This window comes from Entelurus aequoreus, linkage group LG08 (assembly GCF_033978785.1).
Source record: "Entelurus aequoreus isolate RoL-2023_Sb linkage group LG08, RoL_Eaeq_v1.1, whole genome shotgun sequence".
Classification (NCBI taxonomy): Eukaryota; Metazoa; Chordata; class Actinopteri; order Syngnathiformes; family Syngnathidae; genus Entelurus; species Entelurus aequoreus.
The window spans coordinates 77,902,227-77,913,944 of NC_084738.1; the positions used below are offsets into that span (position 1 = coordinate 77,902,227).

Genomic DNA, 11,718 nt, shown 5'->3' on the forward strand with positions numbered 1-11,718 from the left:
CCATGACTAGGGAAGGTTGTTTGCATTGGGTCATCGTTGGCAGTGGACATTTATTTGTGCTCGATTTTTTTTGTTGGAGTTACAAAATTTGTTTAAAAAATTTAAAAACAAAAAACACTTAGAATAAAACTTTTAGAATAAAATGTTTTTGCAAGTTAAATATCAATCAAACATTGTCTAAGTAGCTGGACAGGACCAAAAAATTAATAAAAAAATAAAATAGTCCTGTTATGCATGTCCATAAACGTCCACTGCAGTGGACATTTATTTGTGCTCAATTTGTTTTGTTGGAGTGACAAAAAAAAAAAGGAAAAAAAAAGGTAAATTAAAAAAATAAAAATAAAACAGTTGTTAAAGCTGTCTACAAATGTCCACTGCAGGGAACATTTATTTGTGCTCTATTTTGTGAGAGTTACACAAAACAAAAAAGGAAGTTTTTTTATATCGACAAAGTTCAGTGAGCATCTGTTGACATTTTCTTTGCACCATGACTAGGGAAGGGTGTTTGCATTTGGTCATATAAGTAAATGTTGCACATGGTTTCAAGCAAGACATAATTGAAGGTTATTGACCTACAAAAAACAACTTGTGTTATCCACTAAAAAAAAAAAAAAAAAAAAAAGATCAATAAACAAAATCCTCCTATTGTTCTTCATAGTCGCCTCTAACTTGTTGCTAGGCAGAATTCAAATGCTCTTCTTGCTGTCGTGTCATGGACGACAGCTCCAGGGACATGCAGCAGCTATCCCAAGTCCATATCATCCCAAATAAAGATGAGACGTTCTTCTAAATACGGAATGTGGGAATGTAAATAAATATATTTCCAGGCTTTGCACAAAGTGCCGAGTCACCGTGTGTGCCGAGCGCAGTGGAAGGCGAGCTATCAGAGAGTGTAACTCTACACAGATTATTGTTGTGTTCTATCAATCATTCAGCGGGCCAAGGTAATCCAAACTCACTTACAAGCTCAGATTGCTCGCCCACAATACCTCACTCACCCTCCCCAAAAAAATGGATTTTTTCGGTTGATACTCTCTAAAAAAAATGCAGTGCATATTGTGTCGTTGGAGTTCAAAGAAAATGGAGTAACTAACGGCTAACAAACACCAATCAAAAGCTTCTCATAATGTAATAAGGTGTCTATAAACTTTCGACCACGACTGTACCGGGTTGTTGAAGTAGCGATACCTTTGATACCAAGTCAATACCGGCTTTTCCCCCCCAGTATCGTCTTTGCACGTGAGCGCTGAGTCAGCGTCCAAGAAGACCGATCCAGTGTTTCCATCAAGGATGAGTACTAAATACCATACTTTTTGTTTGTTTTGTTTTGCAAAAATGATCCAGTGTTTCCATCAAGGATGGATACTAAATACGATACTTTTTTTGTTTTGTTTTGGCGGAGAAAGAAACCTAAAAAAAAAAAAAAGAAAAAAAAAAAAAAATGTGCTAGCTCGTTGCTAATGTGCATTGGCTTTTCTATTGACAAGCTACTAATTAGCATTAGCGGATTGACATGGCGATTTCTACGCCTCCGAATGTGTTCGTGAAAACCACAACTGAGAGACACGTTGCAATCAAACAGCTGGTGCGTGATAAGTGCGGCACTTACATTATTAACACTTCTTAGGGCGCAACAAAAAAAACATTAAAAAAACAAACACTACTGCCATCTAATGTCTCGGACGTGCAACTGTAACTGAGACTCAGAAATGTGATAATGAAACAAGATAAAACAACTGGACAGCAGTTAGTTTGATATCAAAAATAATATTTATTAACGCACACAAAAATACCCCAAATTGGTACAGTATGAGTTCCAACATGAACGGTACCCATTCTTAGTTTACAAATATTTTCTAACGTATTTGACACAATAATAAACTTTCAATAAAGTAGTGGATTTCAAATCGTCACCCTTGGGAATCGAGAATCAAAATAAATAAGAATCACGATTCTGAATCGAATCGTCACCCCTAGGAATCGGAATCGGACCAAAACGTTGAGTGCCCAAAGCATGGAGATGGCCTAGAAAAAAAAGTGAAAAAAAAAAAAAAAAAGATTTTAGAAAAATAGGAACCAAGAATCAAAAAGAAGTAAGAATCACGATTCTGAATCGAATCGTCACCCAAGGAATCGGAATCGGATCAAAACGTTGAGTGCCCAAAGATTCACACCCCTAAACATTTGGCCAGTAACCATGGAGATGGCTTTAAAAAAAGATTTTAAAAGAAAAAAAAAGATTTTAGAAAAATAGGAATCAAGAATCGAAAAGAAATAAGAATCACGATTCTGAATCGAATCGTCACCCCAGGAATTGGAATCGGATCAAAATGTTGAGTGCCCAAAGATTCACACCCCTAAACATGAGGCCAGTAACCATGGAGATGGCCTAAAAAAAACAACTTAAATTTTTTTTAATATATTTTTGAAAAATAGGAATCGAGAATCGACATAAATAAGAATCACGATTCTGAATCGAATCGAAATGTTGAGCACCAAAAGATTCACACTCCTAAACATTTGGCCCGTAACCATGGAGATGGCCTTAAAAAAGGATATTAAAAGAAAACATTTTTTTTTTAGAAAAATAGGAAATCAATAATCGAAAGGAAATAAGAATCATGATTCTGAATCGAATCGTCACCCCAGGAATCAGAATCAGATCAAAACGTTGAGTGCCCAAAGATTCACACCCCTAAACATTTGGCCAGTAACCATGGAGATGGCTTTAAAAAAAGATTTTAAAAGAAAAAAAAAAGATTTTAGAAAAATAGGAATCAAGAATTGAAAAGAAATACGAATCACGATTCTGAATCGAATCGTCACCCAAGGAATCGGAATCGGATCAAAATGTTGAGTGCCCAAAGATTCACACCCCTAAACATTAGGCCAGTAACCATGGAGATGGCCTAAAAAGACCAACTTAAATTTTTTTAAATATATTTTTGAAAAATAGGAATCGAGAATCGACATAAATAAGAATCACGATTCTGAATCGAATCGAAATGTTGAGCACCCAAAGATTCACACCCCTAAACATTTGGCCCGTAACCATGGAGATGGCCTTAAAAAACGACTTAAAAAAAAATATATATATTTTTTAAAAATAAGAATCGAGAATCGACATAAACAAGAATCACGATTCTGAATCGAATCGAAATGTTGAGCACCCAAAGATTCACACCCCTAAACATTTGGCCCGTAACCATGGAGATGTCAACGCTTGAAAATTTGTCCCACGGACCGGGGGGGGGGGGACATTTTTTTTTTTTTTTTTCATTTTTTTTTCATAAAGAAATACAATCATGTGTGCTTACGGACTGTATACCCGCAGACTGTATTGATCTATATTGAAATACACATACACAGTATGTACATATTGTGTTTTTTTATGTTGATGTAATTTATTTAAAAAAAATAAAATAAATAAATAAAAAAAATTATTATTATTTTTTTTTTATTTTTTTTTTTTTTTATTTCTTGTTCGGCCCGGTACCAATCGGTCCGCGGACCGGTACCGGGTCGCGGCCCGGTGTTTGGGGACCACTGGCCTAAAGAACATAATTTCCACAAAAAAAAAAAAAAAAAAGATTTTGGAAAAATATGACTCAAGAATCGAAAGACATAAGAATCACAATTCTGAATCGAATCGTTGTTTTTGTGCACTTTTCCCTCATGTTATGTAATAATTAGCTGTCTGTAAACTTTCCGTAAGTGGAAAAGTATGCCCAAGGGCACCCGGGCAGAGCGCACGATGATGCAAGACCACACCTGCTGTGCACTCACATAGTTACAGTACAAATATTGTTGACGTCTTTGTTTTGCCGGGACAGTGAAGGCAGCAGCCAGCGGTTGCCCGCGGCAACCGGCGCTGGTGTCAACAGAAGTCTTGGACTGAGGCGACGGAGCGCTGCCATTGGCTGGCAGACTCGTGCGTGTATTATGCATGAGTCCAGTCACCTTCTTGGCTCACTGGCAGGTGAGCAACACGGACTGGACTGACCACCAAGTCCTGAGGACATGGAGCTGACCGCCTCCTACGCTCGACCCAAGACCGGACACTTCCTGCCGCCCATCTCCACCACGGCGTCCAGCTACCGCCACGCCAACCACAGCGCCAACCAGTGGAGGAGCGCCAGCTACTACAAGACCGCCGGCGCCGTCCCCGGCCTGGACCTCTCGGCCAGGAGCGCCCGCTACACGCCCGACGACTGGTTCAGGTCCAACCAGACCTACTACCGCCAGTCGGAGGCCAGCCGCAACAGCGCCGAGAGACTCCGGCGGGACACGCTGAGGCTGATCCAGGACAAGGAGCAGCTGACCCGCCGCACGCAGGAGACCAGCAGCAAGGACATCGGCGAGCGCCTGGGCGACATCGTCTTCTGGAAGTCCGAGCTGAGCCACGAGGTGGACAACGCCGTGACCGAGACCGCCGCGCTCGCCGAGGCCAAGCGCCGGCTGGAGAGGGCCCTGGCGGAGACCGAGGCGCCCCTGCAGGTGGGTGGGCCGGATCCGGTGACGCCTCGGAGGTTTCCTCAGGGGGGGATTGTGTGACCGAGGTTTTGTTTGCCCACTTGCCAGGTAACTGAAACCGGAGACTGTCGGTCTCACAATGACGCTGCAATACTGGGGGGAACCAACAGGGGGCGGAGCTACACAATGAGGTCTCAACCTCACATTTGAATCGATTCCCGGTACCGGTGAATCGATACCGGTAAATATTAATCATAAATAAAACATTTTAATATTGAAACTTTAAAAAAATAAGCTAATTATGATAACTGATGTCCAGTTGTTGTTTTATTACCACATTTCTAAACCTTTTTGACCTTTTCCACTACACAGGGGCCCGGGGCCCACTCAAATACTAACCCTGAATTAGGGTTGTACGGTATACCGGTACTAGTATAGTACTGCGATACCAATTAATCATATTCGGTACTAAAAAGTACCGGTCCTTTACCCCACCGTCGTCGTCACGTGGCGACATCGCTGGTTTTATGAGCCGAGGAGCATGTTCGGCAGCGCACACACACAGAGTACTTACAAGCAGACACAGTGTGTAGACGGAAAAGGGAGAACGGACGCATTTTGGCGTAAAAAGTAAAGATAAAGGTGAAGTTATAACACTGAAACGCCCTCAGGAAGCTAGCAGCTAACATCCAGTCTGAAGTGTTGGTAAGTTTATTACAAGTAGCATTATCACTGGAGGACGAGGAATAACTGAACATGCTTCACTACACACCGTAGGAGGATACAATAGCTCACCGGCGTCACAATGTAAACAAACGCCATGGGTGGATCTACACCTGATATCCACTGTAATGATACCAAGTACAAGAGCGTATCTAGTCGATACAACCATATTTTTTATCGTCTCAAAATCGGTTTTCTTTAAAATTCATATGATGTTTATAAAGTCAGTAAATACGTCCCTGGACACATGAGGACTTTGAATATGACCAATGTATGATCCTGTAACTACTTGGTATCGGATCGATACCTAAATGTGTGATATCATCCAAAACGAATGTCAAGTATCAAAGAAGAGAAAAATAAGTGATTATTACATTTTAACAGAAGTGTAGATAGAATATGTTGAAACAGAAAATAAGTAGATATCAACAGTAAATGAACAAGTAGATTAATAATCAATTTTTACAGTTTGTGTCTCATAATGTAGACAAAATAATAGGTAGATAAATGACACAATATGTTACTGCATACGTCAGAGTCTTTGTTTGTTTATTAAATTGTTTATTAAATTAATTAATTACATTTATTTATTTAATTTATTATTATTTAATTTATTATTATTTATTTAATCAATTTAACTTAATTTAATTAATTTGTTTATTAAATTGTTGATAAATGACACAATATGTTACTGCATACGTCAGCAGACTAGTTAGGAGTCTTTGTTTGTTTACTTACTACTAAAAGACAAGTTGACTATTTTATTTAAGGACTAAATTACAATAATAACTCAGAGTCATATAACTTGGCACAAGACACATGCTAACTGTTAGCATGTTAATATTTTTTGGGGCATTTTTTTTTCGCCTTAGACCGCAGAGTAATTACTTGGTACAAGACACATGCTAACTGTTAGCAAACAAACATTAGCTTTTTTTTAGCCAATTTTGCCGCCTTACACCTTAGTCATATGGTGACACATGCTCACCGTTAGCATGCTACCGCTAGTATGATACATGCTAACATTAGCGTGTTAACATTTTACGCCGCTTTTTTGGACCGCACAACTTTGACTGCTAGCGTCGCTAACAATAGTCCGTCCTTGTCGTAACAGTCCAGAAAGACGGCCACAGTGACGCCCTGTTGCGCCGTGAGGAAGAACGCGGTACTGCACGTCAAGCTGGATTAGCGCTACCTTGATTGGATGCTAGAAAACAGAGTTTTTAGCTCGTTCATATTTAATGTTTACGATATCCCCACCTTCTACCATCCTAGTCACGTCTGTTGTGTCCTTGGGCAAGACACTTCACCCTTGCTCCTGATGGGTGCTGGTAGCGCCTTGCATGGCAGCTCCCTCCATCAGTGTGTGAATGTGTGTGTGAATGGGTGAATGTGGAAATACTGTCAAAGCGCTTTGAGTACCTTGAAGGTAGAAAAAAAAGCGCTATACAAGTATAAGCCATAACCCATATCGACGCACATGTTACTCGTCCCCAGGTGTCCCAGGAGTGTTTGTACCAAAGTGGTACTGCATGTCAATCTGGATTAGCGCTACCTTGATTGGATGCTAGCAAACAGAACGTTTGAGTCATTAGCTCGTTCATATTTAATGTTTACGATATCGACGCACATGTTACTCGTCCCCAGGAGTGTTTGTACCAAAGTGGTACTGCACGTCAATCTGGATTAGCGCTACCTTGATTGGATGCTAGCAAACAGAACGTTTGAGTCGTTAGCTCGTTCATATTTAATGTTTACGATATCGACGCACATGTTACTCGTTCCCAGGTGTCCCAAGAGTGTTTGTACCAAAGTGGTACTGCACGTCAATCTGGATTAGCGCTACCTTGATTGGATGCTAGCAAACGGAACGTTTGAGTCGCTGAGTAACAACAAAGTCTCACGCTAAAGTTAGCTCGTTCATATTTAATGTTTACGATATCGATGCACATGTTGCTCGTCCCCAGGTGTCCCAGGAGTGTTTGTACCAAAGTGGTACTGCACGTCAAATTGGATTAGCGCTACCTTGATTGGATGCTAGCAAACGGAACGTTTGAGTCGCTGAGTAACAACAAAGTCTCACGCTAAAGATAACTCGTTCATATTCAATGTTTATGATATTGACGCACATGTTGCTCGTCCCCAGGTGTCCCAGGAGTGTTTGTACCACCGGGAGAGGCGCATGTCCATCGACCTGGTCCACGATGACGTGGAGAAGGACCTGATCAAGGTAACGGAGGCGCTACCAACGTAAGCAAAAGCTAGCTAACGCGCGCCGCATACAGGAAGTGGAGGTCATCAAGTCCTGCCAGGAGAGGATGAGGCGACACTCGGAGCGAGCCGCCGCCCAGCTGGCGTGAGTCTGAAAGGGTGTCGGCAGCGGTTCGACTTGCCGTTGATGTTGTGTTCCCGTGGCGCCCCCAGGTCGAACCGAGCCACTCAGCACGAGCTGGAGCGAGACCTGAGCGACAAGACGGCGGCGCAGAGGATCGACGAGCGCTGCCACCACCTGAGGAACACGTCTGACGGCATCAGCTTCTACCGAGGCATCGATAGACTGGAGCCCTCGTGAGTCCGCCCGCCGCACGTCGGACTTAGCACCCAGGCGCTAACCCTAACCGGTCCTCAGGCTGTCTCTGCCGGGGTCCTGGTCCAAGTTCTCCGACGACAACCTGCTGCGCTCGCAGAGCCAGCGGGCCGCCTCGCACAAGCTGAGGGACGAGATCGAGGTCCTGCTGGACGCCACCGCCGGCGACATGTGGACGCAGTTCAACAACGTCAACGCCGCCTTCGGCGCACGCCTGTCCCAGACGGCCGACGCCCGCAACAGCCTGCAGACGCACCTCGCCAAGGTCACATGACGCTCGTGTGTGTTCCTTGAAGAGATACTGTGATTACTATATTTAATACAATCAAATATGTATCGCACGATATTTGGAACATCCCACAGGTGAACAGGCTGATTGGGAACAGGTGGGTGCCATGATTGGGTATAAAAGCAGCTTCCATGAAATGCTCAGTCGTTCACAAACAAGGACGGGTCGAGGGTCACCACTTTGTCAACAAATGCCTGAGCAAATTGTTTAAGAACAACATTTATCAACCAGCTATTGCAAGGAATTTAGGGATTTCACCATCTACGCTCCGTAATATAATCAAAAGATTCAGAGAATCTGGAGAAATCACTGCACGTAAGCAACAATGCCCGTGACCTTGGATCCCTCAGGCCGTACTGCATCAAAAAGCCACATCAGTGTGTAAAGGATATCACCACACGGGCTCAGGAACACTTCGTAAAACCACTGCCAGTAACTGCAGTCGGTTGCTACATCTGTAAACGCAAGTCAAAACTCTACTACGCAAAGCCACAGCCATTTATCAACAACACCCAGAAATGTCGCCGGCTTCGCTTGGGCCCGAGCTCATCTAAGATGGACTGATGCAAAGTGGAAAAGTGTTCTGTGGTCTGACGAGTCCACATTTCAAATTGTTTTTGGAAACTGTGGACGTCAAAGAGGAGAAGAACCATCCGGACTGTTCTAAGCGCAAAGTATAAAAGGCCCCATACCATCATGGCAGCATACCATGATGGTATGGGGGTGTATTAGTGGCCAAGGCATGGGTAACTTACACATCTTGGAAGGCACCATTAATGCTGAAAGGTTCATACAGCTTTTGGAGCAACATATGTTGCCATCCAAGCAACGTTATCGTGGACGCCCCTGCTTATTTCAGCAAGACAATGCAGAGTCGCATGTTACAGCAGTGTGGCTTCGTGGTAAAAGAGTGCGGGTACTAGACTGGCCTGCCTGTAGTGCAGACATTGAAAATGTGTGGTTTTTCTGAAGTGTTCCTGAGCCCATGGGGTGATATCCTTTACACACTGATGTCGGAATGGTGGAATATTTTGAATGCATATGAAAATATAAGATGTATTTGGAAATAAGTCACTTGTAGATTATTATGAGATCAGTGGACTGACTGGAAGTTGGGGGTCTCTTCTTGTTTGTGTCGCCATGTGGTCCTGACTAGACCCAGCAGGAGATCTTCCAGACCGAGATGCTCATGGAGTCTCTGAAGAAAGCTCTGAGGGACAAAGAGAACCCTCTGAAGGTGGCCCACACACGGCTGGAGGAGAGAACCCGCAGGCCCAACGTGGAACTCTGCCGGGACAACCCTCACCACCGGTACCTTAATTCTGACTATTAATAGGAGTATGTTTTCATTAGTAGTATGTTTCTTTGTTTTTTTAAATATGAGTATTAATATTATTATTATTTTTGTGTCAATGCCTCGCATTTATGCAGTTCTAAACCAAAATGTTTCAGTTTATTATTTCGTTTTCCACCTTTTTACATCTGATTTACATGCTAACATTAATAATAAGAATAATAATATTAATATTATTATAACAATAATATAATAATAATAATAATAATAATAATAATATAATTATTATTATTACTATTATTATAACTATATCAATAATATTTATAGTAATAATATTAATATTATTATTATAAGAATAATATCATTAATATATTAATAATAATAACAATAACAATAATAATATTACATTAATAATGTTATTACTATTACTATTTATATTATAACTATATGAATAATTATAATAATATTCTTCTTCTTCTTCTTCTTCTTCTTCTTCTTCTTCTTCTTCTTATTATTATTATTATTATTATTATTATTATTATTATTATTATTATTATTATTATTATATCAATAATAAAAACAATAATAAAAATTATATCATTATTATTACTACTATTATAAGTATATCAATAATAATTATAGTAATAATACCATTTATTTATCATTTACTATTATCATTACCACTACTATTATAACTATATCAATAACATTTATATTAATTATAATAATATTATTATTATTATTATTAGTAGTAGTAGTATAATATCTATATTATACTATTACATTAATAATATTATTACTATTTATATTATATCTATATCAAACATTATAATAATAATACTATTATTATTATGACAATATCATTATTATATCAATAATAATAATAATAATAATAATAATAATAGTAATAATAATAATATAATTATCATTACTACTATTATGATAATTATAATAATTATAATAATAATAATATTATTAGCACCACTACATTATAACTATATCAATAATAACTATATTAATTATAATACTACTACTACTACTAATAATAATACTAGTAGTATTATAATACATATACTATAATAATAATAATAATAATAATAATAATAATAATAATAATAATAATAAAAACAATAATAGTAACAATGATAATAATATTATTATTACTACTATTACTATAACTATATTAATAATAATCATAGTAATAATGCTAATAATAATAATATTATAACAATAATATCATCATAGTGTTAGCAATAATAATGATAACAACAATAATATCATTATTATTGTTATTATTATTGTCATAACAATAATAATATTATTACATTAATAATATTAAATATTACTACTACCATTATAAATATATCAATAATAATTATATGAATAATAATAATAATAACAAAAATAATAATAATAATATTATTACTACAATTATCATAACTATATCAATAATTATTATAGTAATAATAATAATCATCATAATTATTATTATTTTTATTATTGAGAGAAGACACCGCTGATTATCGCACGGTTTGTGTCGTCCCAGGCTGGTGAGCGAGGTGCGGGAGATCGACGACACGGTCCGCAAGCTGCAGGCGAGGCTGCTGGAGGCCGAGGGCAGCCTCCAGACCCTGGTCCAGACCAAGGCCGGCTTGGAGCACGACCTGTCCGTCAAGGCCAACTCGCTCTTCCTGGACCAGGACAAGTGCATGAGCATGCGCAAGATCTTTCCCAGCATGCCGCGCCTCGCCGGCTACACTTAAACTCATCCATGACACAACACTTACAGTATGTAATAATTACACAACATCATTGGGACACTTGTGTGTCCCTTTGTGTGCTCTGCATGTGTGTTTATGTCCTGGTCCACCACTAAACGTCTTCCGCTGGTGCTAATAAAACTTCTGACCGCACATTCAAGCTTCATTTATTATTCAAAAAGCAGAATATCGTTATGCTGATCAATAAAGTTCATGAAATAATCATCTGTCTAAAAACATATCAATTATGAACGGCCTCAAAGTCTATCATAGCAACCCCCAGATGCTCACACTCGCCCCCTAGAGGTACGAAAAGGTACTGCAGGGGGCTGGAGGCATTTTTGACTTAAAAAAAACATATATTTTTTCCGTTATGAAGTGCCCAATACCGGGGTAGAGCGGGATATACATTGGGTCAGGAAAAAACACATAGGCTATATCATCCCTACAAGACTGTTTCGCAGGTTTCCCTGTTTCGTCAGGGGATTTCGTCAGGGGACGAGCAGGGAAACCTGTGAAACATTCTACCATATATGATGGTAGAATGTTAGCATGTATGATGGTAGCATATTAGCATGTATGATAGTAGAAT

At 39.4% G+C, this 11,718-nt stretch overlaps 1 protein-coding gene across 1 annotated transcript; it reads left to right on the forward strand.

Annotated features, from left to right (window-relative positions):
• Window positions 1-4,020: 4,020 nt before the first annotated feature.
• On the forward strand, window positions 4,021-11,129 carry tekt3 (tektin 3). Its single transcript, XM_062057334.1, has 7 exons — window positions 4,021-4,497; window positions 7,343-7,426; window positions 7,482-7,552; window positions 7,621-7,764; window positions 7,826-8,048; window positions 9,229-9,383; window positions 10,913-11,129. The coding sequence occupies exons 1-7, from the start codon at window positions 4,021-4,023 to the stop codon at window positions 11,127-11,129; spliced, it is 1,371 nt and encodes a 456-aa protein (XP_061913318.1).
• Window positions 11,130-11,718: the final 589 nt, after the last annotated feature.

Coding starts and splice junctions, on each gene's coding strand:
- tekt3 (XM_062057334.1), top strand. CDS start 4,021: ATGGAGCTGACCGCCTCCTACGCTCGACCCAAGACCGGACACTTCCTG. Junction 7,427..7,481: donor TGGAGAAGGACCTGATCAAG/GTAACGGAGGCG, acceptor CGCCGCATACAG/GAAGTGGAGGTCATCAAGTC. Junction 7,765..7,825: donor ATCGATAGACTGGAGCCCTC/GTGAGTCCGCCC, acceptor ACCGGTCCTCAG/GCTGTCTCTGCCGGGGTCCT.